The sequence below is a fragment of the Stenella coeruleoalba genome, assembly GCF_951394435.1.
Source record: "Stenella coeruleoalba genome assembly, chromosome: 3".
Lineage (NCBI taxonomy): Eukaryota > Metazoa > Chordata > Mammalia > Artiodactyla > Delphinidae > Stenella > Stenella coeruleoalba.
In genome coordinates this window covers 109,686,181-109,708,735 of record NC_137148.1, presented here as the reverse complement: position 1 = coordinate 109,708,735, position 22,555 = coordinate 109,686,181, and the positions used below count along the sequence as shown (strand labels likewise).

Here is a 22,555-nt window from a genome sequence, read left to right as displayed (position 1 = left end):
TTCAGGTTTTCACCATTGAGAATGATGTTTGTTGTGGGTTTGTCGTATATGGCCTTTATTACGTTGAGGTAGGTTCCCTCTATGCCCACTTTCTGGAGAGTTTTTATCATAAATGGGTGTTGAATTTTCTTTTTCTGCATCTATTGAGATGATCATATGGTTTTATTCTTCAGTTTGTTAATATGTTGTATCACATTGATTGATTTGCATATATTGAAGAATCCTTGCATCCCTGGTATAAATCCCACTTGACCATGGTGTATGATCCTTTTAATGTGTTGTTGGATTCTGTTTGCTAGTATTTTGTTGAGGATTTTTGCACCTATATTCAAGAGTGATATTGGTCTGTAACTTTCTTTTTTTGTAGTATCTTTGGTTTTGGTATCAGGGTGATGGTGGCCTCATAGAATGCATTTGGGAGTGTTCCTTCCTCTGCAATTGTTTGGAAGAGTTTGAGAAGGATGGGTGTTAGCTGTTCTCTAAATGTTTGATAGAATTCACCTGTGAAGCCATCTGGTCCTGGACTTTTGTTTGTTGGAAGATTTTTAATCACAGTTTCAATTTCATTACTTGTGATTGGTCTGTTCATATTTTCTATTTATTCCTGGTTCAGCCTTGGAAGGTTATACCTTTCTAAGAATTTGTCCGTTTCTTCCAGGTTGTCCATTTTATTGGCATAGAGTTGCTTGTAGTAGTCTCTTAGGATGCTTTGTAATTCTACGGTGTCCATTGTAACTTCTCCTTTTTCATTTCTAATTTTATTGATTTGAATCCTCTCCCTCTTTTTCTTGATGAGTCTGGCTAATGGTTTATCAATTTTGTTTATCTTCTCAAAGAACTAGTTTTTAGTTTTATTGATCTTTATGATTTCTTTCCTTCTACTAACTTTGGGTTTTGTTTGTTCTTCTTTCTCTAGTTCCTTTAGGTGTAAGGTTAGATTTTTTGAGATTTTTCTTGTCTCTTAAGGTAAGCTTGTGTTGCTATAAACTTCCCTCTTAGAACTGCTTTTGCTACATCCCATAGGTTTTGGATCGTTGTGTTTTCGTTGTCATTTGTCTCGGTATTTTTTGATTTCCTCTTTGATTTCTTCGATGATCTCTTGGTTATATAGTAGCGTATTGTTTTAGCCTCCATATGTTTGTGCTTTTTACGGTTTTTTCCCTGTAATTGATTTCTAATGTCATAGCGTTGTGGTCTGAAAAGATGCTTGATATGATTTCAATTTTCTTAAATTTACAGAGGCTTGATTTGTGACCCAAGATGTGATCTGTCCTGGAGAATGTTCCATGCGCACTTGAGAAGAAAGTGTAATCTGTTTTTGGATGGAAAGTCCTATATATATCAATTAAATCTATCTGGTCTGTTGTGTCATTTAAACCTTGTGTTTCCTTAGTAATTTTCTGTTTGGCTGATCTGTCCATTGGTGTAAGTGAGGTGCTAAAGTACCCCACTATTATTGTGTTACTGTCGATTTCCTCTTTTATAGCTGTTAGCACTTGCCTTATGTATTGAGGTGCTCCTATGTTGGGAGTATATATGTTTATAATTGTTATATCTTCTTCTTGGATTGATCCCTTGATCACTATGTAGTGTCCTTCCTTGTCTCTTGTAACATTCTTTATTTTAAAGTCTATTTTATCTGATATGAATATTGCTACTCCAGCTTTCTTTTGATTTCCATTTGCATGGAATATCTTTTTCCATCCTCTCACTTTCGGTCTGTATGTGTCCCTAGGTCTGAAGTGGGTCTCTTGTAGACAGCATATATATGGGTCTTGTTTTTGTATCCATTCAGTGAGCCTGTGTCTTTTGGTTGGAGCATTTAATCCATTCACGTTTAAGGTAATTATCGATATGTATGTTCCTATGACCATTTTCTTAATTGTTTTGGGTTTGTTTTTGTAGGTCCTTTTGTTCTGTTGTGTTTCCCACTTAGAGAAATTCCTTTAGCATTTGTTGTAGAGCTGGTTTGGTAGTGCTGAATTCTCTTAACTTTTGCTTGTCTGTAAAGCTTTTGATTTCTCTTTTGAATCTGAATGAGATTCTTGCTGGGTAGAGTAATCTTGGTTGTAGGTTCTTCCCTTTCATCACTTTAAGTATATCATGCCACTCCCTTCTGGCTTGTAGAGTTTCTGCTGAGAAATCAGCTGTTAATCTTATGGGAGTTCCCTTGTTTGTTATTTGTCGTTTTTCCGTTGCTGCTTTCAATAATTTTTCTTTGTCTTTAATTTTTGTCAATTTGATTGCTATGTGTCTTGGCGTGTTTCTCCTGTATGGGACTCTCTGTGCTTCCAGGACTTGGGTGGCTATTTCCTTTCCCATGTTACGGAAGTTTTCGACTATAATCTCTTCAAATATTTTCTCTGGTCCTTTCTTTCTCTCTTGTCCTTCTAGGACCCCTATAATGCGAATGTTGCTGTGTTTAATGTAGTCCCAGAAGTCTCTTAGGCTGTCTTCATTTCTTTTCATTCTTTTTTCTTTATTCTGTTCTGCAGCAGTGAATTCCACCATTCTGTCTTCCAGGTCACCTATCCATTCTTCTGCCTCAGTTATTCTGCTATTTATTCCTTCTAGTGTATTTTTCATTTCAGTTATTGTATTATTCATCTCTGTTTGTTTGTTCTTTAATTCTTCTAGGTCTTTGTTAAACATTTCTTGCATCTTCTTGATCTTTGCCTCCATTCTTTTTCCAGAGTCCTGGATCATCTTCACTATCATTATTTTGAGTTCTTTTTCTGGAATGTTGCCTATCTCCACTTCATTTAGTTGTTTTTCTGGGGCTTTATCTTGTTCCTTCATCTGGTACATAGCCTTCTGCTTTTTCATCTTGTCTATCTTTCTGTGAATGTGGGGTTTTTCCCACAGGCTGCAGGATTGTAGTTCTTCTTGCTTCTGCTGTCTGCCCTCTAGGAACATTTTTGTTTCCAAATAATCTTCTTAAGGGAACAGTTCAGAAATAATTAGATTGATAGTGACAAACACATTGGATATTCTAGAACTAATTAACAAAATAGACAACAAAACCGCATGGTGTAATCATTTTTCTAAATTCTTAAAGACCCATTAAGCCAAATTTTAGAAATACAAATATAAGTGATTTCATATTCAAGATTTTTCTCCTTTTTTTAAAAAAAAATTTTTTTTTAAAAAAGAGTGTTCTGAGTGGGAATGAGTATCCCTTCATTCATACATAGAAAGTAAAATCTGTATGAATATAGAGGTGAGTGACATGACACACCTGACATCACTGTGTCAAAGCAGTCCCTCCTGCCCTAACTCAGAGCAGCTCCCTTTCCAACTCTCCAATCAGCATTCATGGCATCACTGCCCTTTCCTTCACCAGAGCTCACAACATTTGCTCTGAATCTTCCCTTTTCTTGCCAGTCTCTTCCCATTTACTATCAATTTTTCATACAAGGTGCCTCCCAGGAATGTTGCTTCTTCTTCATAAGCCCAGCCAGTTCTCAAGGATAATACCTCAACCCCTGTACAAGAGTCCATTCTGGTCTTCCTGCTTCCACTCAAATCTCCTGGGCTCCGAAGTGCTGGCGTGCTCTTCTTCATCTTTAATTTTTATCACACAGTTCTACTGCTTGAGAAATAGCTCTCCAAGGCCCTTATTATCTGACTTACCCTCTACAAACGCATAGCTCATTACTTTAAAAAAGATATTCTGTTACAGGTCCCTTTAAGGCTGTATTGTCTACCATACCTAATGCTAAGTTTTGATGGAAATCCATCAACATGGTATCATACTCATCCCTGCCTTCTTACCAGAAAATAATGACCATAATTTCACCATTAACCTTTCACTTAACCTTTTACCTTTTTTTAAAGTGAGGAATCAAACGTCTGGTTATGTATGCTCATGGGTGCTCGTATAATGAAAATGAAATTAATTCAGTTAACACTTCCTGAAATTCTTCTTTTTAACTTTACCTTGCCAAAGTTCACCTTCACAGTTTCGGTTAGAGCACATGGTAGAGGAGAAGTTAAAATATTACCACTCTGGTTTGGCTCAATTAAATACTCTATGACATTAAAATTCTTTTTAGATTTTTTTACCTGAAATTTTGTGCTGAAAATTTACACTTTTAGAAAAAGAAAGTTTGTTTTTTGGTTGGTTGGTTGGTTTGGTTCATTAATATTTTTTAAAAATCTTAAAAAAAACCAGTGTAAACGTAACTTGTCATGATACCATGTTTTTAAGTGCCTGGTTAGGAGAGTTGGTACCTATTCACATTTAGCTTAAAATATTATTTGGGGAGAAATATGATTTATTGGACTGATTCCGGCTAAAATAATATGTTACTTGAATATCAGAGTTTTGAAACTGAACCTAGCTATATATATGCATGGTCATCTTTATGAAAATGGTATGAGAGCACAATAAGATTTTTGCTGCTAAAACATCAGTTTGAAAATATTACCTGAATGGTTTTGAATAACTAATGCAATTCAGGCATAGTAGTAATTCATCAATATGCATGTGCTTTTGTATTTCTACCTATAAAATTTTTTTTTTATTTTACTGCTTCTTTATGGGTCTGGAAACTGTATGTTTTTATTTTGTTGTTGTTTTTTACATCTTTATTGGAGTATAATTGGTTTACAATGGTGTGTTAGTTTCTGCTTTATAACAAGGTGAATCAGTTATACATATACATATGTTCCCGTATCCTCCCTCTTGCGTCTCCCTCCCTCCCACCCTCCCTGTCCCACCCATCCAGGTCATCACAAAGCATCGAGCTAATCTCCCTGTGCTATGTGGCTGCTTCCCACTAGCTATCTGTTTTACGTTTGGTAGTGTATATATGTCCATGCCACTCTCTCACTTTGTCACAGCTTACCCTTCCCCCTCCCCATATCCTCAAGTCCATTCTCTAGTAGGTCTGTGTCTTTATTCCCGCCTTACCCCTAGGTTCTTCATGACGTTTTTTTTTTCTTATATTCCATATATATGTGTTAGCATACGGTATTTGTCTTTCTCTTTCTGACTTCACTCTGTATGACAGACTCTAGGTCCATCCACCTCACTACAAATAACTCAAGTTCACTTCTTTTTATGGCTGAGTAATATTCCATTGCATATATGTGCCACATCTTCTTTATCCATTCATCCAATGGTGGACACTTAGGTTGTTTCCATCTCCTGGCTATTGTAAGTAGAGCTGCAATGAACATTTTAGTACATGACTCTTTTTGAATTATGGTTTTCTCAGGGTATATGCCCAGTAGTGGGATTTCTGGGTCATGTGGTAGTTCTATTTTTATTTTTTTAAGGAACCTCCATACTGTTCTCCATAGTGGCTGTACCAATTCACATTCCCACCAGCAGTGCAGGAGTGTTCCCTTTTCTCCACGCCCTCTCCAGCATTTATTGTTTCTAGATTTTTTGGTGATGGGCATTCTGACCAGTGTGAGATGATATCTCATTGTAGTTTTGATTTGCATTTCTCTAATGATGTTGAGCATTCTTTCATGTGTTTGTTGGCAATAGGAAACTGTATGTTTTTAAGTAACAAAACAATTGCAACCGTAGGAACCTAAAAAATTAATGTACATGTGTCAATCAGACCATTTACTCTATACTCCTATGGTTTTCACACATACATTTTTTAATCTTAACATATTTGCCATTTTTTCTTTAAATATTTACAATTTTGGAGTGGAAAAGAAGTTATAATTTTTTAGTGCATACACTTACTTTATACCTGAACTTATACTTTCCCCCCTCAAATTTCTAAGAAATAGTATTACTGATGGGAAATCCTTTCTAGGAATTCATTGGGAATAGGAGTTAGATTACTTTTTAAAATTATTTCTTAACAGTGTAATTCAGAATGTTCAGTATAGGTGATTGTGCCAAAGAATCCAACAGAGTCAGGTCTATGGCCTGACTTTGGGATTGCAGTGAATCACACCACACCGAAGCGTGAATTTGGATCAGTGCTTTTGTTTACTCTTCTATTTAACTTACTTGTTTTGTGGCTTTAGTTTGCTTTGGACTTTCTTGTATTTCTATAGAAGTGAAGGGTAATGTATTTTAAACCTTTGGGGGTTTTATATGATTTTAACCCAAAGAATTAAAGCCTGTGAATGATTCATCGTCTCTTGGTTCCTGAAAGAGTTTATTCAGATGTATATCTCCATCATCTTTATTTTTCAGTTCTCTTTCCTTGTTAGCATGAGGGGTTAGCTTTTGGTGGAGACATTAACAGTTTATAAAAAACTCTTCTTCTTTACACTCTTCTGTGGTCCTCTGGGAAGGAAGTTAAGAATGACAGAAAGCTTTCAGGAGAGCCTCAGACCAATTCTACGAAAAATTTGATTGTTTTTCTGAAGGAAAATATGTTTCAAAGAAATTGTATTACCAGAAATGAATTATCTTTGATTCAGTTTCATAACCAGTTTAATAAGCTAGTTTTTCTTTTCTCTTTCTTAGTTTTTCATTTTAATTTCATGATTTTTAAATTCAGTAAAATTTATTGAACGTCTATTATATGTACATAAAACACTCTACTAGACATTATAATCAAAATAATCATTTTGAAGCTGTATTTCTTAGCTGCATTATTTTGTAGTATTTCTACTTATATTTGACACTAGGAATGTTTAATCTGACTTAGGGAGATTTAGGATCCTGAGTTTGACATCATAACAAGCTGTTTTAGTTCATTTAAGGTATGATGATATATTGTGACAGCAACTGTAAAATGCCTGTTTAATTCATATGTAACTGTTACATAATTAGTATAGAGTTACTTCCTTTAAAAGTATACTATGAAGTAAAATACTTTCAAGTAATTTTATCAAACACAATTTTAGAAAACCTCTGAAAATATATGTTAAAAACTACTTAAAAATTCTGCCTGATATTTTTATCTGTACATTTTATACCTATATGGGGCTTTTTTTAAAAAAAATCTATTTATTTATTTATTTATTTTTGGCTGCATTGTGTCTTCCTTGCTGTGCGCGGGCTTTCTCTAGTTGTGGCGAGCGGGGGCTATTCTTTGTGGTGTGTGGGCTTTTTTTTTTTAAAGAATCAATTCTGTCTATTTATTTTTGGTTGTGTTGGGTCTTTGTTGCTGCACGTGGGCTTTCTCTAGTTGCGGAGAGCAGGGGCTACTCTTCATTGCGGTGCGAGGGCTTCTCATTGTGGTGGCTTCTCTTGTTGCAGAGCACTGGCTCTAGATGCGCGGGCTTCAGTAATCGTGGCATGCGGACTCAGTAGTTGTGGCTCGCGGGTTCTAGAGCGCAGGCTCAGTAGTTGTGGCACACAAGCTTAGTTGCTCCACGGCATGTGGGATCTTCCCAGACCAGAGCTCGAATGCGTGTCCCCTGCATTGGCAGGTGGATTCTTAACCACTGTGCCACCAGGGAAGTCCCTTTGTGGCTTTTATTTATTCATTTATTTTAATAAATTTTGTGGGGAGGTGTTTTGAGAAGCCACTTGATTTTGTACCTGGTTATCAGAAAAAAGTAACTAAATAATCATATTGCTTTTTTGACGATATGTGTTATTTGGGGACATACAAATATCTTTGCTTTTTTTATTTATTTAGTTTTCCTGTTTATCTTTCTCTTTTTTTTCCCTGCTAATCTCTTATGCTTCTTTTTCACTTACTTCTGTTCTTAGTTTTCACTGCACAGTTGGACAACAGTTTGAATTTAGCAGTTAGTTAAAAAGATCTTCTAGGGACATAATAAATAGAAATAAAATATATTATTCAGTTGATTTCCTTAAAATTTTGACATTTGATTTTCTTTTCATGAGGAATGTATCTTTTATATTGAAGATAATTTATGTGTCTGAAGCATTCACTCTGAAGTGACTGTTGGAATTATATGACTCAAATAGGTAAAAAGAAAGTTTCCCCAGATAAAATGGTTGAAATGCAAGCAAAAATTGACGAGGAGAGAAAAGCACTTGAAACAAAGCTTGACATGGAAGAAGAAGAAAGAAACAAGGCTAGAGCTGAGTTAGAGAAACGGGAAAAAGATCTTCTTAAGGCCCAGTGAGTATTACTGAATTGAGATGGATTTGTGATTTAAATTTCCTGGTTTTTCTCATAGGATGTATAAGCAAGAAAATTGAATAGTAATTAAAAGCAATACTACACAGTTGTGTATTTGATAGAGATGTTATATAATTATATTCCTATTTTGAAATTTTACATCCAAATCCTTGTTAAATTTGGGGAAATTTAGTAGAATAGTAGATAATTGATGGATACAGAGTGTTCTCATTTTAATTAACAGACAAGAGCATCAGTCTTTGCTAGAGAAATTATCTGCACTGGAGAAGAAGGTAATTGTTGGTGGTGTTGATTTGTTGGCAAAAGCTGAGGAACAAGAGAAACTTCTTGAAGAATCCAACATGGAATTGGAAGAAAGGAGGAAAAGAGCAGAGCAACTTCGCAGAGAACTTGAGGAAAAGGAGGTAATGTAAATTTTTGTTTCTGGTTGATGCTTCACCTAAGGTATTTAACTTTTCTAGTGAAAAGCTGAATATCTATAATCTTAATAAAATTAAAAAAATAAATTTATTTACTTTTAGCTGTGTTGGGTCTTCGTTGCTGCGGGTGGGCTTTCTCTAGTTGCGGAGAGCAGGGGATACTCTTTGTTGCAGTGCACAGGCTGCTCATTGCAGTGGCTTCTCTTGTTGCGGAGCAGGGGCTCTAGGCACACAGGCTCAGTAGTTGTGGCATGTGGGCTTAGTTGCTCTGTGGCAGGTGGGATCTTCCCGGATCAGGGCTCAAACCCATGTCCCCTGCATTTGCAGGTGGATTCTTAACCACTGCGCCACCAGGGAAGTCCCAGGTGCACAGGCTTCACATTGCGGTGGCTTCTCTTGTTGTGGAGCATGGGTTCTAGGCATGTGGGCTTCAGTAGTTGTGGCACGTGGACTCAGTAGTTGTGGCTTGTGGGCTCTAGAACACAGGCTCAGTAGTTGTGGTGCATGGGCTTAGTTCCTCCACAGCATGTGGGATCTTCCCGGACCAGGGATCAAACCCATGTCCCCTGCATTGGCAGGTGGATTCTTAACCACTGTGCCACCAGGGAAATCCCTTAATAAAATTTTAAAGCATATCTGTGGATTGCTTTGAAAGAAATAGTTGCTAAACATTTATGTCATTTGTTAAATAATTAAACTTGTGATTTAATGAATAAAATTATTCTGAAGTTTATCACTTTATGTCATAGCAAGAACGCTTGGATATTGAAGAAAAGTATACCAGTTTGCAAGAAGAAGCTCAAGGAAAGACCAAGAAGTTAAAGAAAGTTTGGACTATGCTGATGGCTGCAAAGTCAGAGGTTGGTCTTTAAGAAGTTACCTATTATTGTAGTTTGAATTTTTTAGAAAAGAATTTCTTTGATTAAGTATGATTAAGAATCTTAAAGGAATCATAATATGTGCTTACAATTTTAAAGAAGTAAAATTTTTGCCTTTATTTGCAATTTTTAATTTCAGCTGTTAAGCTAAATTGTTTATTTCCAACCTTAACTAATAACATGGAATAGACAATGATAGATAGTGTTACTCTGTCCATTGTTTTTGTGAAAGAACTGGGTAAGCTCTTACAAGGTTTCCTAGACCACTGCCCTATGTCAGATGGAATTGTTTTGTATTTAAAATCTTGTTTGTCCTTAGTATTTTCATTGATTTTCCGTTAGATGGCCGATCTCCAACAGGAACATCAGAGGGAAATTGAAGGCCTTTTGGAGAACATTCGACAACTTAGCCGGGAGCTTCGACTTCAGATGCTTATTATTGATAATTTTATACCTCAGGATTATCAGGTAAATGGGAATTTCTCTGTCTTAGGTATTAGGTCACTTGGCTGGGGTTAAGGACTAAAGAAATATAATTTCTAATTTAATTAATGGTAAATATTTACATTTCAGTTGCTGATGATAAAATTTTCTTGAACTAATGGCCATCACATTTCACTTCAGCTGTTAACTGTTCTTAATACATAATTCTCTGTTTGAGTAACTAAGTACCTGAATAAGAATTTCTTAGTCCTGGGAGGAAGGCCAAATTCATGTAATTCATGTAAAGACATAGGTCCTGTTCATTCTTTCAACATTCTTTATCCTATAATTAGAATAAACAAAACTCCTGTGCGAACCTTTTCTCCTTGTTTATGGATGCTAATTCTGTGTGTGTGTGTGGGCAGGGGAATGGTAAAACATACATAAAATTTACCATTTTAACTATTTTTTTTTTACATCTTTACTGGAGTATAATTGCTTTACAATGGTGTGTTAGTTTCTGCTGTACAACAAAGTGAATCAGCTATAAGTACACATATATCCCCGTATCACCTCCCTCTTGCATCTCCCTCCTACCCTCCCTATCCCATCCCTCTAGGTGGTCACAGAGTATTGAGCTGATCTCCCTGTGCTACGCAGCAGCTTCCCACTAGCTATCTATTTTACATTTGGTAGTGTATATATGTCCATGCCACTCTCTTACTTCTTCCCAGCTTCCCCTTCCCCCACTGTATCCTCAAGTCCGTTCTTTACGTCTGCATCTTTATTCCTGCCCTGCCTCTAGGTTCATCAGTACCGTGTTTTTAGATTCCATGTATGTGTGTTAGCATATGGTATTTGTTTTTCTCTTTCTGACTTACTTCACTCTGTATGACAGAGTCTAGGTCCATCGACCTCACTACAAATAACTCAATTTCGTTCCTTTTTATGGCTGAGTAATATTCCACTGTATATATGTGCCACATCTTCTTTAACCATTCATCTCTTGATGGACATTTAGGTTGCTTCCATGTCCTGGCTATTGTAAATAGTGCTGCAGTGAACTATTTTTAAGAGTACAGTTCATTGACATTAAGTACATTCACAGTGTTGTGCAGTGATCACTACCATCCATCTCTAGATGTATGCTAACTCTAAATACTAGTATAATTTAAAAATCTTAGCCTCTATTATTCTTTTCCCCACATTTCTGTCTTTCCAGTATATTTTAGTGAACTTTAACATTGATTTTTTTAACATCTTTATTAGAGTATAATTGCTTTACAATGGTGTGTTAGTTTCTGCTTTATAACAAAGTGAATCAGTTATACATATACATATGTCCCCATATTTCTTCCCTCTTGCATCTCCTCCCTCCCACCCTCCCTATCCCACCCCTCTAGGTGGTCACAAAGCACCAAGCTGATCTTCCACTGCTATGTGGCTGCTTCCCACTAGCTATCTATTTTATGTTTGGTAGTGTATATATGTCCATGACACTCTTTCACTTTGTCACAGCTTACCCTTCCCCCTTCCCATATCCTCAAGTCTATTCTGTAGTAGGTCTGCATCTGTATTCCCATCTTGCCGCTAGGTTTTTCTGGCCTTTTTTTTTTTTTTTTTTTAGATTCCATATATATGTGTTAGTATATGGTATTTGTTTTTCTCTTTCTGACTTACTTCACTCTGTATGACAGTCTCTAGGTCTATCCACCTCACTACACATAACTCAGTTTTGTTCCTTTTTATGGCTGAGTAATATTCCATTGTATATATGTGCCACATCTTCTTTATTCATCTGTTGATGGACACTTAGGTTGCTTCCATGTCCTGGCTATTGTAAATAGAGCTGCAGTGAACATTTTGTTACATGACTCTTTTTGAATTATGGTTTTCTCAGGGTATACGCCCAGTAGTGGGATTGCTGGGTCGTATGGTAGTTCCATTTTTAGTTTTTTAAGGAACCTCCATACTGTTCTCCATAGTGGCTGTATCAATTTACATTCCCACCAACAGTGCAAGAGGTTTCCCTTTTCTCCACACCCTCTCCAGCATTTATTGTTTGTAGATTTTTTGATGATGGGCATTCTGACCAGTGTGAGATGCTATTTCATTGCAGTTTTGATTTGCATTTCTCTAATGATTAATGATATTGAGCATCCTTTCATGTGTTTGTTGGCAATCTGTATATCTTCTTTGGAGAAATGTCTATTTAGGTCTTCTGCCCATTTTTGGATTGGGTTGTTTGTTTTTTTGATATTGAGCTGCAAGAGCTGCTTGTAAATTTTGGAGATTAATCCTTTGTCAGTTGCTTCATTTACAAATATTTTCCCCCATTCTGAGGGTTGTCTTGTCGTCTTGTTTATGGTTTCCTTTGCTGTGCAAAAGCTTCTAAGTTTCATTAGGTCCCGTTTGTTTATTTTTGTTTTTATTTCCACTTCTCTAGGAGGTGGGTCACAAAAAGGATCTTGCTGTGATTTATGTCATAGAGTGTTCTGCCTATGTTTTCCTCTAAGAGTTTGATGGTGTCTGGCCGTACATTTAGATCTTTAATCCATTTTGAATTTTTTTTGTGTGTACAGTGTTAGGGAGTGTTCTAATTTCATTCTTTTACATGTAGCTGTCCAGTTTTCCCATCACCACTTATTGAAGAGGCTGTCTTTTTTCCACTGTTTATTCTTGCCTCCTTTATCAAAGATAAGGTGACCATATGTACGTGGGTTTCTCTCTGGGCTTTCTATCCTGTTCCATTGATCTATATTTCTGTTTTTGTGCCAGTAGCATACTGTCTTGATTACTGTAGCTTTGTAGTATAGTCTGAAGTCAGGGAGCCTGATTCCTCCAGCTCCATTTTTCTTTCTCAAGATTGCTTTGGCTATTCGGGGTCTTTTGTGTTTCCACACAAATTGTGAAATTTTTTGTTCTAATTCTGTGAAAAATGCCAGTGGTAGTTTGATAGGGATTGCATTGAATCTGTAGATTGCTTTGGGTAGTATAGTCATTTTCCCAATGTTGATTCTTCCAGTGCGAGAACATGGTATATCTCTCCATCTATTTGTATCATCTTTAATTTCTAACATTGATTTTTAAAAATTTATTTTGAATCTATATACAGCTTTAAGAAATTTGTCTGAATATAAGCCTTAGTATTTTTTTTCCTTTGGACCTCAGCTGCACAGAATTACTATTTGGCTCACAATATACTGTCCTTGATGGTCCTTGGATGGCCTACTTTTGTTTAGTTAGTTATTTTGTAGTGAACTTGTCACCCAAAACAAAAGCTAGGACCATGGTAGTGACCTGTTTCTAACCAAGTGGTTTCCCTCTTGCCTCTTCTATCCCTTTACCTCTTCAAGCTCAAGGTAACCACCATCCTGAATGCCATGTTCTTTATTTCCTTGCTTTTTATTTTTATACAGTTTAATTGAATCTACATATATTCCTTGAAAGTATACATTTTAAAATATATAAAAGGGGCATCATGCAGTATATAATGTTTTGAGACTTAACTTTTTTCACTTACTATATTAAGATTTTAGTTCCATGAATATTTTTCAGTATTTTAAATGTTATTAAATATTAAAAGTAGATCATCTCTGACTCTTTTAAAAGGAAATGATTGAAAACTATGTCCATTGGAATGAAGACATAGGGGAATGGCAACTAGTGAGTATTAACCTTCATCCTTTCATGAAATACTATGGAATACTTCCTGTAGACTGGAGTTGTACTGGCTACAATGCGGAGAAAGGTGGTCCAGAGGATGAATCAAGTGAGAAGCCACTGAAGTGGATAAGATGTTTTAATAATTATGTTATAACACACAGAATATTCTGTGTGTTATACATAGTAGAGATGGTGTAGGTTGGTGTATAGGACTGAATGACCTCTGGGGTCCCTTTCTATTCCAGCATTCAAATCATGTTTTATGAGTGTGCCATCAGTATATCTCATAGTAATTTGCCTCATTCATAGTATTAATTGCTAATTAAGATAATTCTCCTCCCCTTCTTTTTTCCTTTTTTGAGAAATGTGTTGCCTACACAGGAAATAACATGAGAAAGCAGACTCCAGTTCCTGATAAAAAGGAGAAAGACGTAAGAGTGCTTTTTTAAAAAAACAAAACAAAAAAAACTACAGTTGGTTCTTTGTAGGAATATGGGTCACTAAATTGTGTTATCATCATGATATCTATTAATCAGCTCAGCTGAAAAATAGGCTACTATTTTGAGAATAGAGGCTCTAGGATGGGGTGATTATTAGGACAGTTCTGTTCACCTTCAGTCGTGATGGCAGGCATTTCTGTGACAAGAGTGGCATGTAGTTCTCTTTGGAGACTCTTTTCACCATCTCTCTGGGCCTTGGGGATTTGGTTAGAGACTAGAATAAGTCTGTCCTTTTCAAAGCTGATCCTAGTCTTAGGTCAACAAGAGGAAGTAGCAGCTTTAGGGAAAACAGCAGCAGTTTTTCTTTACTACTAAGGAATTTATAGTGTGTCAGGGCTTCTTCACCAACACTTAGTGAATACATTTGAGATAAATGGCATTAGAAAAAGATATCTTTAGATATTTATTTGGTTTTGTCTTTGGCTTTTCTTCCTAAGAGTTTATTTAGTATTTTAAATCTTCCCCCAAATCTGGTTTAAATTCTTCTGTAAGAATGTCTTGTGTTTATTTCCTTTACATATAGCCCTTTGAGGTGGACCTTTCCCATGTGTATCTTGCCTATACTGAGGAGAGCCTACGGCAGTCCTTGATGAAATTAGAGAGGCCACGGACTTCAAAGGGGAAAGCCAGGCCAAAAACAGGGAGAAGGTAAGAACTGTCTTTGAGTCCCATGAGCCAAAGGCAGTGAGATTTTCAAATTAAGTACATTTAAAGGAAATTTAGTTAACATGATAAGTATTTTGTCTGATATATTTAACTAAATATTGAAATCCTATGTAGTTACAATTTGAGTAAATAAAATCTGGCTAAAGAATTAAGGTCTTCCAACTTCTTTAGCCCTCCTGAGTAGTAGAATTTATTGTTAATTTACTTTGTTCTTTCCAAATGTATAATAAGTCATTACTATTTTAATTCCTTAATCCTTACACTAATTATTCTAGTGAGATGCTAATTAATTTGCCTCGTTAGACTCCCAAGGTATTGTATTCAGCTGATTCATTTTTCTGTCATGAATACTGCCCCAAGAACCTTGATTTCCTCAGTCACCAGTTAAATAAAACTTCTCTGTCTTTCCCTGTCCTTTGACTATTGAGTAGTTTATATGTATTGTAACATAGCCCAGAGAAATGAGGATGTGAAAGCCCTGGGCTGGAGCTTATTTCTTCTCTCCCTTCCCTACATTAAGTACTGTTCAGCTTATTTAAACTGACTAGCAGACCTTGGGGCTCCTGAAATGACAGGAAATAATAAGCTTATATTTTTCCCTACTTTGAGTACCTAGACTTTTGAGTTACGTGTAGGGTGAAGTCTAAGTTTTAATATTTTTGTGCAACGTAATCTCATAGACATAACCTAAGTTTTATAAATTTGGGGAGGAGGAATCAGTAGCATATTAAAAGTGTACAAATTTTTATATTCTTCAACATTTAGATGTCAGACATTAAAAGCATTTCATATGCCAACAGAAGCCATGCATGTAATATTAATGAATGAAGCAAATCAATTCAAAGAAACACCAATTCCTCTATGTCTTTGACTTTTCCACTTTTAATGGAGGTATTTTCCTCTTAACTCTGCAGTTAGTAAGAAAAGTGACAGTTCAAGTATGATGATAAATGGTAAGACAGTTGCCCTCAGTGTGGGAGAAAAATAGGCAGTGGTGTGGGCTGGGGCAAAACGGAGCGTGTTCTGTCTGGAGTGAGTGGCCTGTTACCCTGCTTCTAGTTAGTTTGGGGAAAGAGGGCCCATGGTTTCTGGATCTTCTTGTTTCAAAAGAGAAGCCAGAAATCAGGATTATTTACGTGAGATCTCCGTCTTTAGTCACTTTTTAAAAGCTATGTGGACCTAAAACAAACAAGCAAATAATTTCATAAGATATTTGGATACAGTTTTCAGAATGCTTATTTTAAAATATATACTTTTTCAGTTTAATCTAAAAAAAAACCAAACAAATGTGAGCTAACATTCGCCGAGCCAAATCCAGCATCTCTGTGTGCCAGAATTAGCCTGCTGTATTATGAAAACAGTAAATGGCCATAATTATAGACAAATATACATGATAAGTGGTTTATTGATACTACATTACATTGCTTGACAATGTTCAATGTGATATTCCTCATTAGAAGCACATGTTTCAGTGTGCTAATAAGCAAAACTGCAATAAACATGATAGATTAATGGAACATTTCCATCATTTCCTACACAGTCATTTGTGAGTTGTTGCTTCAGATGATTTGTGACTCTGATTTTCACTGAATAAGCTGGCATCTTTAGCATACCCCAGAAGAGATAATAAGGGGGTTCAAATCTGGCAAGCATGCAGACCGCTTGGCCTGTCCACATTGTCTAGTCCAGTTTATTGTTCACTCACTCCTTCATCACTGTGGGTGGTGGAGTGGAGGGCCTTGCTATTGTGCTCACTCTAGGTGACCTTTCCCTAGCCTGAAAAGGCAGACATTAATTGATCTCATGGTCAAGCATGTCAAACCTTGGCCTGTTTCTAGAGTCTATGGCTGCCTGGTATTATCTACTACAATTTACATACAATTTACAATTATGTAAAGTGTTTGCATTTCAATCTTTTAGGAAAGCATTCATGTTTTCTTTTTCTCTTCTCCAAACAGAAAGCGTTCTGCAAAGCCTGAAACTGTAATTGACTCTTTACTTCAGTAAATGTTACAGACTTAAAGTCAGAATAAAAATTAGTGATATCCTCATGCCTGGACAAAACCTTTGATTAAAACACTGAAGACTTTTGTGTTATTTCAAATAATGGAAGCTGTAGATCATGCAGTAAGACTGGAACTAATAATTTGCCTAATAACTTTTAGTCTATATATATTAAGTTAATATAACATTAAAATTGTACAATTGGTAATTGTTCAAATTGTCATATTAGTTTTCAACTTATACTGTGCAGGGAAGTTGAGAGAGCAGCTTATACTATAGAGAGTTGCAGTTTAAATGTATACATAAATCTGCTAGTGATTTACTCAACTACTGTATATTTAGATAACCGGATATTCAAAATAGAAAAAAAAATATAAGTCCTGTTTTGCACATAGAAAGTTGCAGGTCTAATTGTCCTATGTTTTCCTGTTATATATGAATGTATGGGCTGCAAATCTAAGAAATGATTCTATCCTAACACCCACCTGGCCTTTTATAATATGTTCTAATTTTTATACTAACGTTCATTGCATTTAAAATATGAGATGGGTGATCTTATTGATCTATAGAAAATTTTATAATTCTATAGTCAATCTTTAGAAGTATACATGTTTAAAAAACAAAAGTTGAAGATATGTTTCATCTGGACCTCTCAGGATTTCTTTTTGCCACTTTGACTTCAAGTCAAATTTTTTGTTTGTTTGTTTTGGTTTCATGTTTCTTGAAACATTGAATCTGTACCTGAATACAAAGGAGTCACAGCTGCAGAAAATTAAGAAGCTAAATACTGATCACTAACATTTGCCTCTATGGCTATTATTTTTTTAAATTCACTTTGAAACATGATTAACTGATGCTTTCCTGTGTCTGAGTTCTAAATTTTGATGAAAATTGCTCTGTTTCTCCCAAATGAGAAAGATCTCCGTTTTCTAGAAAATACAGACAAAGCAAGAAAAATATCTTTTAATTCTTTGCCTTTAAAACACTTTGTTTTGTCTTTCTTCTTATTTTATAAAGAAAATATTCTTCCCTGAATTTCTTCCATTGACAAATCCAGTTAGACCATACCTCTAAAATAAAAATTATTTTTATTTTATAGTAAAAAAAAAGTCATAGAATTGTTTGTTCTTTTGTTGACTGCTTACAAAATTTTTATTTTTTTAAAGTTATGCTACTCCAAAACCACTATATATATATATGTATATATATATATCTCTCTTTTATGAGTTTTAAAATTATGTAATCAGCCCTGAAACGCATTGGCTACAAGTTTTAAGACTTCATAAATGAGTATTTATTAAGTTAACATTATTTTAGTAAGTTTGGTTAAATATTGGCTTATAATTACAAAGATGTATATAGAATGGGGGTGAGCGAATGTAGCGTTATTTGTGAGGTGGTGGTAAAAATGTGTCCATAAATTTAAAGTACATTCCAAAGGTGATGTACTAAATATCCTGTGTATGGTGAATATTTTCTAGGTAATAAGAATTGCAGTTAACTGGCAGCATTTTCTTTGTAACGTGTAAGATAGTTAGACATTTATAACTTTGTGGGGCATTGTTTAGGTACCGTGAAGACTTGAGGTGAATTTATGTCTTGTAAAAGCTTTGTGTAAGCAGAATATCTTGGCAATTGTAGATGCATATTTAACTCTGTTAATAATAACTCTAGAGAAATCTTAATTTTACCAGTAGGAAAAAAATATGACTACTTCTTCTTTTTAAAGAATGCACGTGTCTACCCTTTAACCATCCAGTTAATAGAAAAGGAATAACTTTAGAATTAAGCTTTAAAACATTATAGAAAATTTAAGCCAGTATGTTAGGTTTTTTTTTCTTTTCCACGCCATAGCAGTAACAAAACGAAATCTATAAAAACTCAAAACGTTGAGAAATTTTAAAAACAGGCTACTTTAGCAGTTTTTTTTAAAGCATTTATATTAGAACTGATTATACCAGATGGGCATTAAATAGTCATCTTATATAATACCAAGATTAGATATTGGAGCCAGGCCTGAGTATCCATGTGAAAACATGGGAACCTGACTTTAGAGCTCTTCACTTAGCTCTAATCATAGTAGTTCTATGGTTTCTTCACAGTTACTTTGTGTCATTGTCCATAAATGAAATATTTTGCAACTTTGGTGTTAATTTCATGAAAGGCTATAGATGAACAAACTTGCTCATTATTTGATATAGGAAGCAGATTTAAAATGAGTGTCACATATAAGTAGGTTATTGAATGGCTATTTTTCTCTTTAATTTAAAAAAGTAATATTTATTAAAAGGAGCCTTGGTAGAATGTTGTTTGTGGTATGTTCTTTAGTAAACCTTGCAATTACATGTAGTAATAAGGATATTAAAATATAATAGTATTCCCCATTTTTGTCTAGATTCTTGTGAAGTATAAGAGTAATCAAGGTGGCGGGTCTACATCTATGTGTTCGTCCCACAAGTAGAATCCATTTGACATGCTGTGGCATCTACTTTCTGGGAAAAGGGGACTTTTTTTTGCTGCAAGAAATTTAAGGTTACTTTGGGGGAGAGGGTGGTGCTACTTCAACTGTAACATGTTTTTAAAATTATGATTATAGGTTTCGGTTGTTTTGTTTCTAGTCTTTTAAAAATATTCTTTCCCTTAACTCTTATCTTAAGGAAAGTCCCTCCCTTTCCTACAGGGCTGTGAATTAAAGAACGGGTAGAGTTTACATTTAAGTATGCCAGTGTCTGCCCAGTTTCTTAATGTATGCATTTGTTTTCCTTTTTAGTTATTCTTTGATCTAAAATGGTAGAAGAAAACATAGATCTTCCTAGTGCCTTTGAACTTATACTGTAGTCTAATTTAAATCATTAATAACTTAAATAGCATTACTACAATACTGTATACTGGCCAGAATTACAAATCGTATGATAAGTTTGTCGTATTAATTTCAAAAGCCAACTTTCATTGTATTTTATGTATATATTGTATTTGTTCAAGTTGTATATATTGATATTGTATGTATACATACAGCATGGTTAAATAAGAAATAAAAACCTTTACCTAATGCCTGTAATAGTGGTCTGCTTCTTTACTGAGCTATTTTTGTGTTTATGTCCATCCTGATCTTAATAGGCAGGTTCTTTGTGCTTGGCTCTCAGTTTCATGAGGTTAAGAGAGACCTGTGTAATTTCACACCAGAAACTCTTAATGTTGTGGGTCTTTAAACAGAAATCATCATGATACGGAAACCTGGGAGAGATGTTTTTTAAAATGCCCCTTCTCATTGATAAAATTTATTTTCACCAAAAATATTTTAATCCAAGTTTTGTTATCCTTGTCATTAGGTGTTTGAGAACAGAAACTTAAAGAAGTCTGTATGGAAAATAAAGGTAAAAGGAGACGTTTCTTATTGGTAATGATATCATGATATCTTTCAAAAACTTTTAAGGAGCTTAAAATATCTCCAAAACAATAACATTGCTTGGATTATTGTTAATCGTGTGTTCTTTGGACAAACATTTATTGATTACCAGGCACTGTGCTAGGCAGCCTCAAGAAGTTCACAGAGGACATTGAGAAGTTTTGATTTGTTAGCAAGTTTCAAAGGATTTCAGTGTGCTTTTTGTGTAGAGAGGAGACTCCTCTGGCCATTTCAGGTCTTGCTCTCTTCCTCTTCCCAAGTGCTAGCTAGTGTAAAACTTCTACACATGTTTGTAGAACATGGAAATAAAATTAGAGGCCTGCCATAGTGTAAGCAAGATAAGCAATAGTGCACCTTCCCACCCGCGGCCCCTCCTCCCCAGTTGAGTTCTGGAGCTGTGATACTATCACCAAGCGACACCACTAAGGTGCACCCTCAGGGAACCTATTACTGCCTGTGTTGTCAGGATGCTGCTGAGGTCGTTGTCCATCCCACCTTCTTATGAAGACCCTCAAGAATCTCTTTTTAAAACCAAGTACAGAAAAACACAAAAACCCCAAGTACCAGCCTAAGGTAACACAGTTAGTATGTGACTGCAGGAACTGTTCACATGATTCTGAAGCTGCAGCCTAAACTTAAAGCAAGCTTGGAGGAGCCTTCTAAGCACATGTTATAACATTATCTGAATGTCTCATTCTTAAGCTTTTTCATTTGCAAAGCAAATCAAGTATTCAGTCCTCCTTCGGAAGTTGAACAAATGTGTGGGAAAATGATTATGAAGAGGCTACTTCAAAAAGAACCTGTTTCCTCTCAGCATTTATCTTGGGCTTCCTGTGACCCAGTCTTCAAGTTACTTTTATCAACGTTATCAGAACATCACTTTGTCTTACCCAAACACGTTTATGGCTCTGACTAAAGAATATGACAGATCAGACATTCTTCTACACCTGCTCCCCTCCCCTACCCCTTTTGAGAGGACTGGGGAAATTTTAGTTTTTAATCAAAGACTTTATTTCTCCAGTTTTACAAAGGAATTTAACTGGGACTTTACAACTGAATAAAATATTTCTCAGAGTTGATACCAATCTTCACAAGAGGATATTGCCTAACCCAACCTACCAGAGTCATTACAGAAATATTATGTTTGCCTTGATTTCTACTCCATCATGAGTTATGCCACTCAGTCACCAGGTGTCTTCTGTATTTACTGTGGACCCATGCTGTGCTGAGTAGAAGGTCCTTGCAAAGCTCATGACCATGTAAGTGGAGAATGACAGTGCAGCATGTTGAGGGCTGTAGTGAAGGAGAGTGCATGGTGAGCTACCAGGCACAGCATTCCTCCCTAGCAGCTGACACAGTGTTAGAGACCGAACGTTGAACTAGGAAGAAGTTGACACGAAGGATGGATTAGAAGAGAAACACTAGAGAGCTGAGGAGAGAACGTCTGAGTGCTCGGGGCAAAGACAGCTAACTAGGAGGTTTTAGTACTCCACCTGGGAATGGAGCTCCAGTTGAACTGATGACTTGAAACAGGAAATCGGCTCCGAGACTAGAGAAAGTGCTTGCCTTGCCCTCATTGGAAAGTGGTAGGAACTGCGAGGCTCACCTTGTATGCTGGGAGGCCAGCCCATGAGAAAGCTGTACCTTGCACTCTGCCCTGAAATTCTCCGTTCTCAGATGATTTGGGAGAAGCCGATCAAGATGACATGCAGAGGAGGGTGGGAAACCTGGACAGGGCACTGGCTAATAGCAACAAGAGAGCCCCTGGGGCATTTTTATCAGAGACCGGCATTTCTAACTTGCCCAAGAATGTTTCAATGAAAGACATTCAGCCATAGATTTGAGCAAAATGTTTTTTTCTTTCACTTGTTTATTCAATAAGTATTTATTACCTACAAATACCAATTAGAGATAGAATATATTCATAGGTAAAAGGTGGAAGTAGCTGATAGCAGGGAGGGAGGGGATCAGCCTTTGCTCTCAGTGTCACACATTCCATGCACAGATAAAAGTCACGTCCTATGAAGTAGGTATGGGCTGTAACTAAGTTTCCTAAGTGAATGTGCCTAAGCGACAAGCATCTCAACTTTCACTTAATCCTGAAGTTTCTTCGCTCATTCTTCTTATGTATGTCCTCCTTGATTCATGCTCTCTCACTCCCTTGGTAAACTCCAGGGCTTACTGTTGGGTATTTCCGTCCGTGGCAGACCTGCCTGGAGCCTGCATATGTCCCTTCTGTGGCCTGTTCTAAATCTTTCTTCCGATTGCCTTTCCTTTTACCATTCTGGCCTCATACACAAACTATAACCCACAAGTCATATCCTGTGGCAGACTACAGCTCACATTAGCCATTGAATGCAAATGAGTCTCAATCAAAGAAGAAAGGAAATTAAAATTTTCATTGTGGCCTTAGAAGGCTCCATGACTCTCTTAGTTACTTGTTGCCCTTGGCATACTGGTATTTTATGTGGGCAGGGTGAAACTGGCTGTGGTCAGGGTGAGACTTTAAGCTTTTGATTTGTTGCCTTATTTTGAAAGGGTTAAAAAGATG

At 36.0% G+C, this 22,555-nt stretch overlaps 1 protein-coding gene across 2 annotated transcripts in view; it reads left to right on the top strand.

Annotated features, from left to right (window-relative positions):
- KIF3A (kinesin family member 3A) overlaps positions 1–19,533 on the top strand; it is an 85,431-nt gene extending 65,898 nt beyond the window's left edge. Inside the window, exons 10-17 of one of the 2 annotated variants that reach the window (XM_079917438.1) lie at positions 7,865–8,021; positions 8,266–8,446; positions 9,211–9,321; positions 9,682–9,807; positions 13,375–13,428; positions 13,791–13,859; positions 14,452–14,576; positions 18,994–19,533. In XM_079917438.1, the coding sequence (XP_079773564.1) occupies positions 7,865–8,021; positions 8,266–8,446; positions 9,211–9,321; positions 9,682–9,807; positions 13,375–13,428; positions 13,791–13,859; positions 14,452–14,576; positions 18,994–19,003 (833 nt within the window). In that variant the 3' untranslated portion in view covers positions 19,004–19,533. Of the gene's footprint in view, positions 1–7,864; positions 8,022–8,265; positions 8,447–9,210; positions 9,322–9,681; positions 9,808–13,374; positions 13,429–13,790; positions 13,860–14,451; positions 14,577–16,552 lie in introns of both variants that reach the window. The other variant, XM_079917437.1, reaches the window with a different exon arrangement.
- The last annotated feature ends 3,022 nt before the right edge of the window (positions 19,534–22,555 follow it).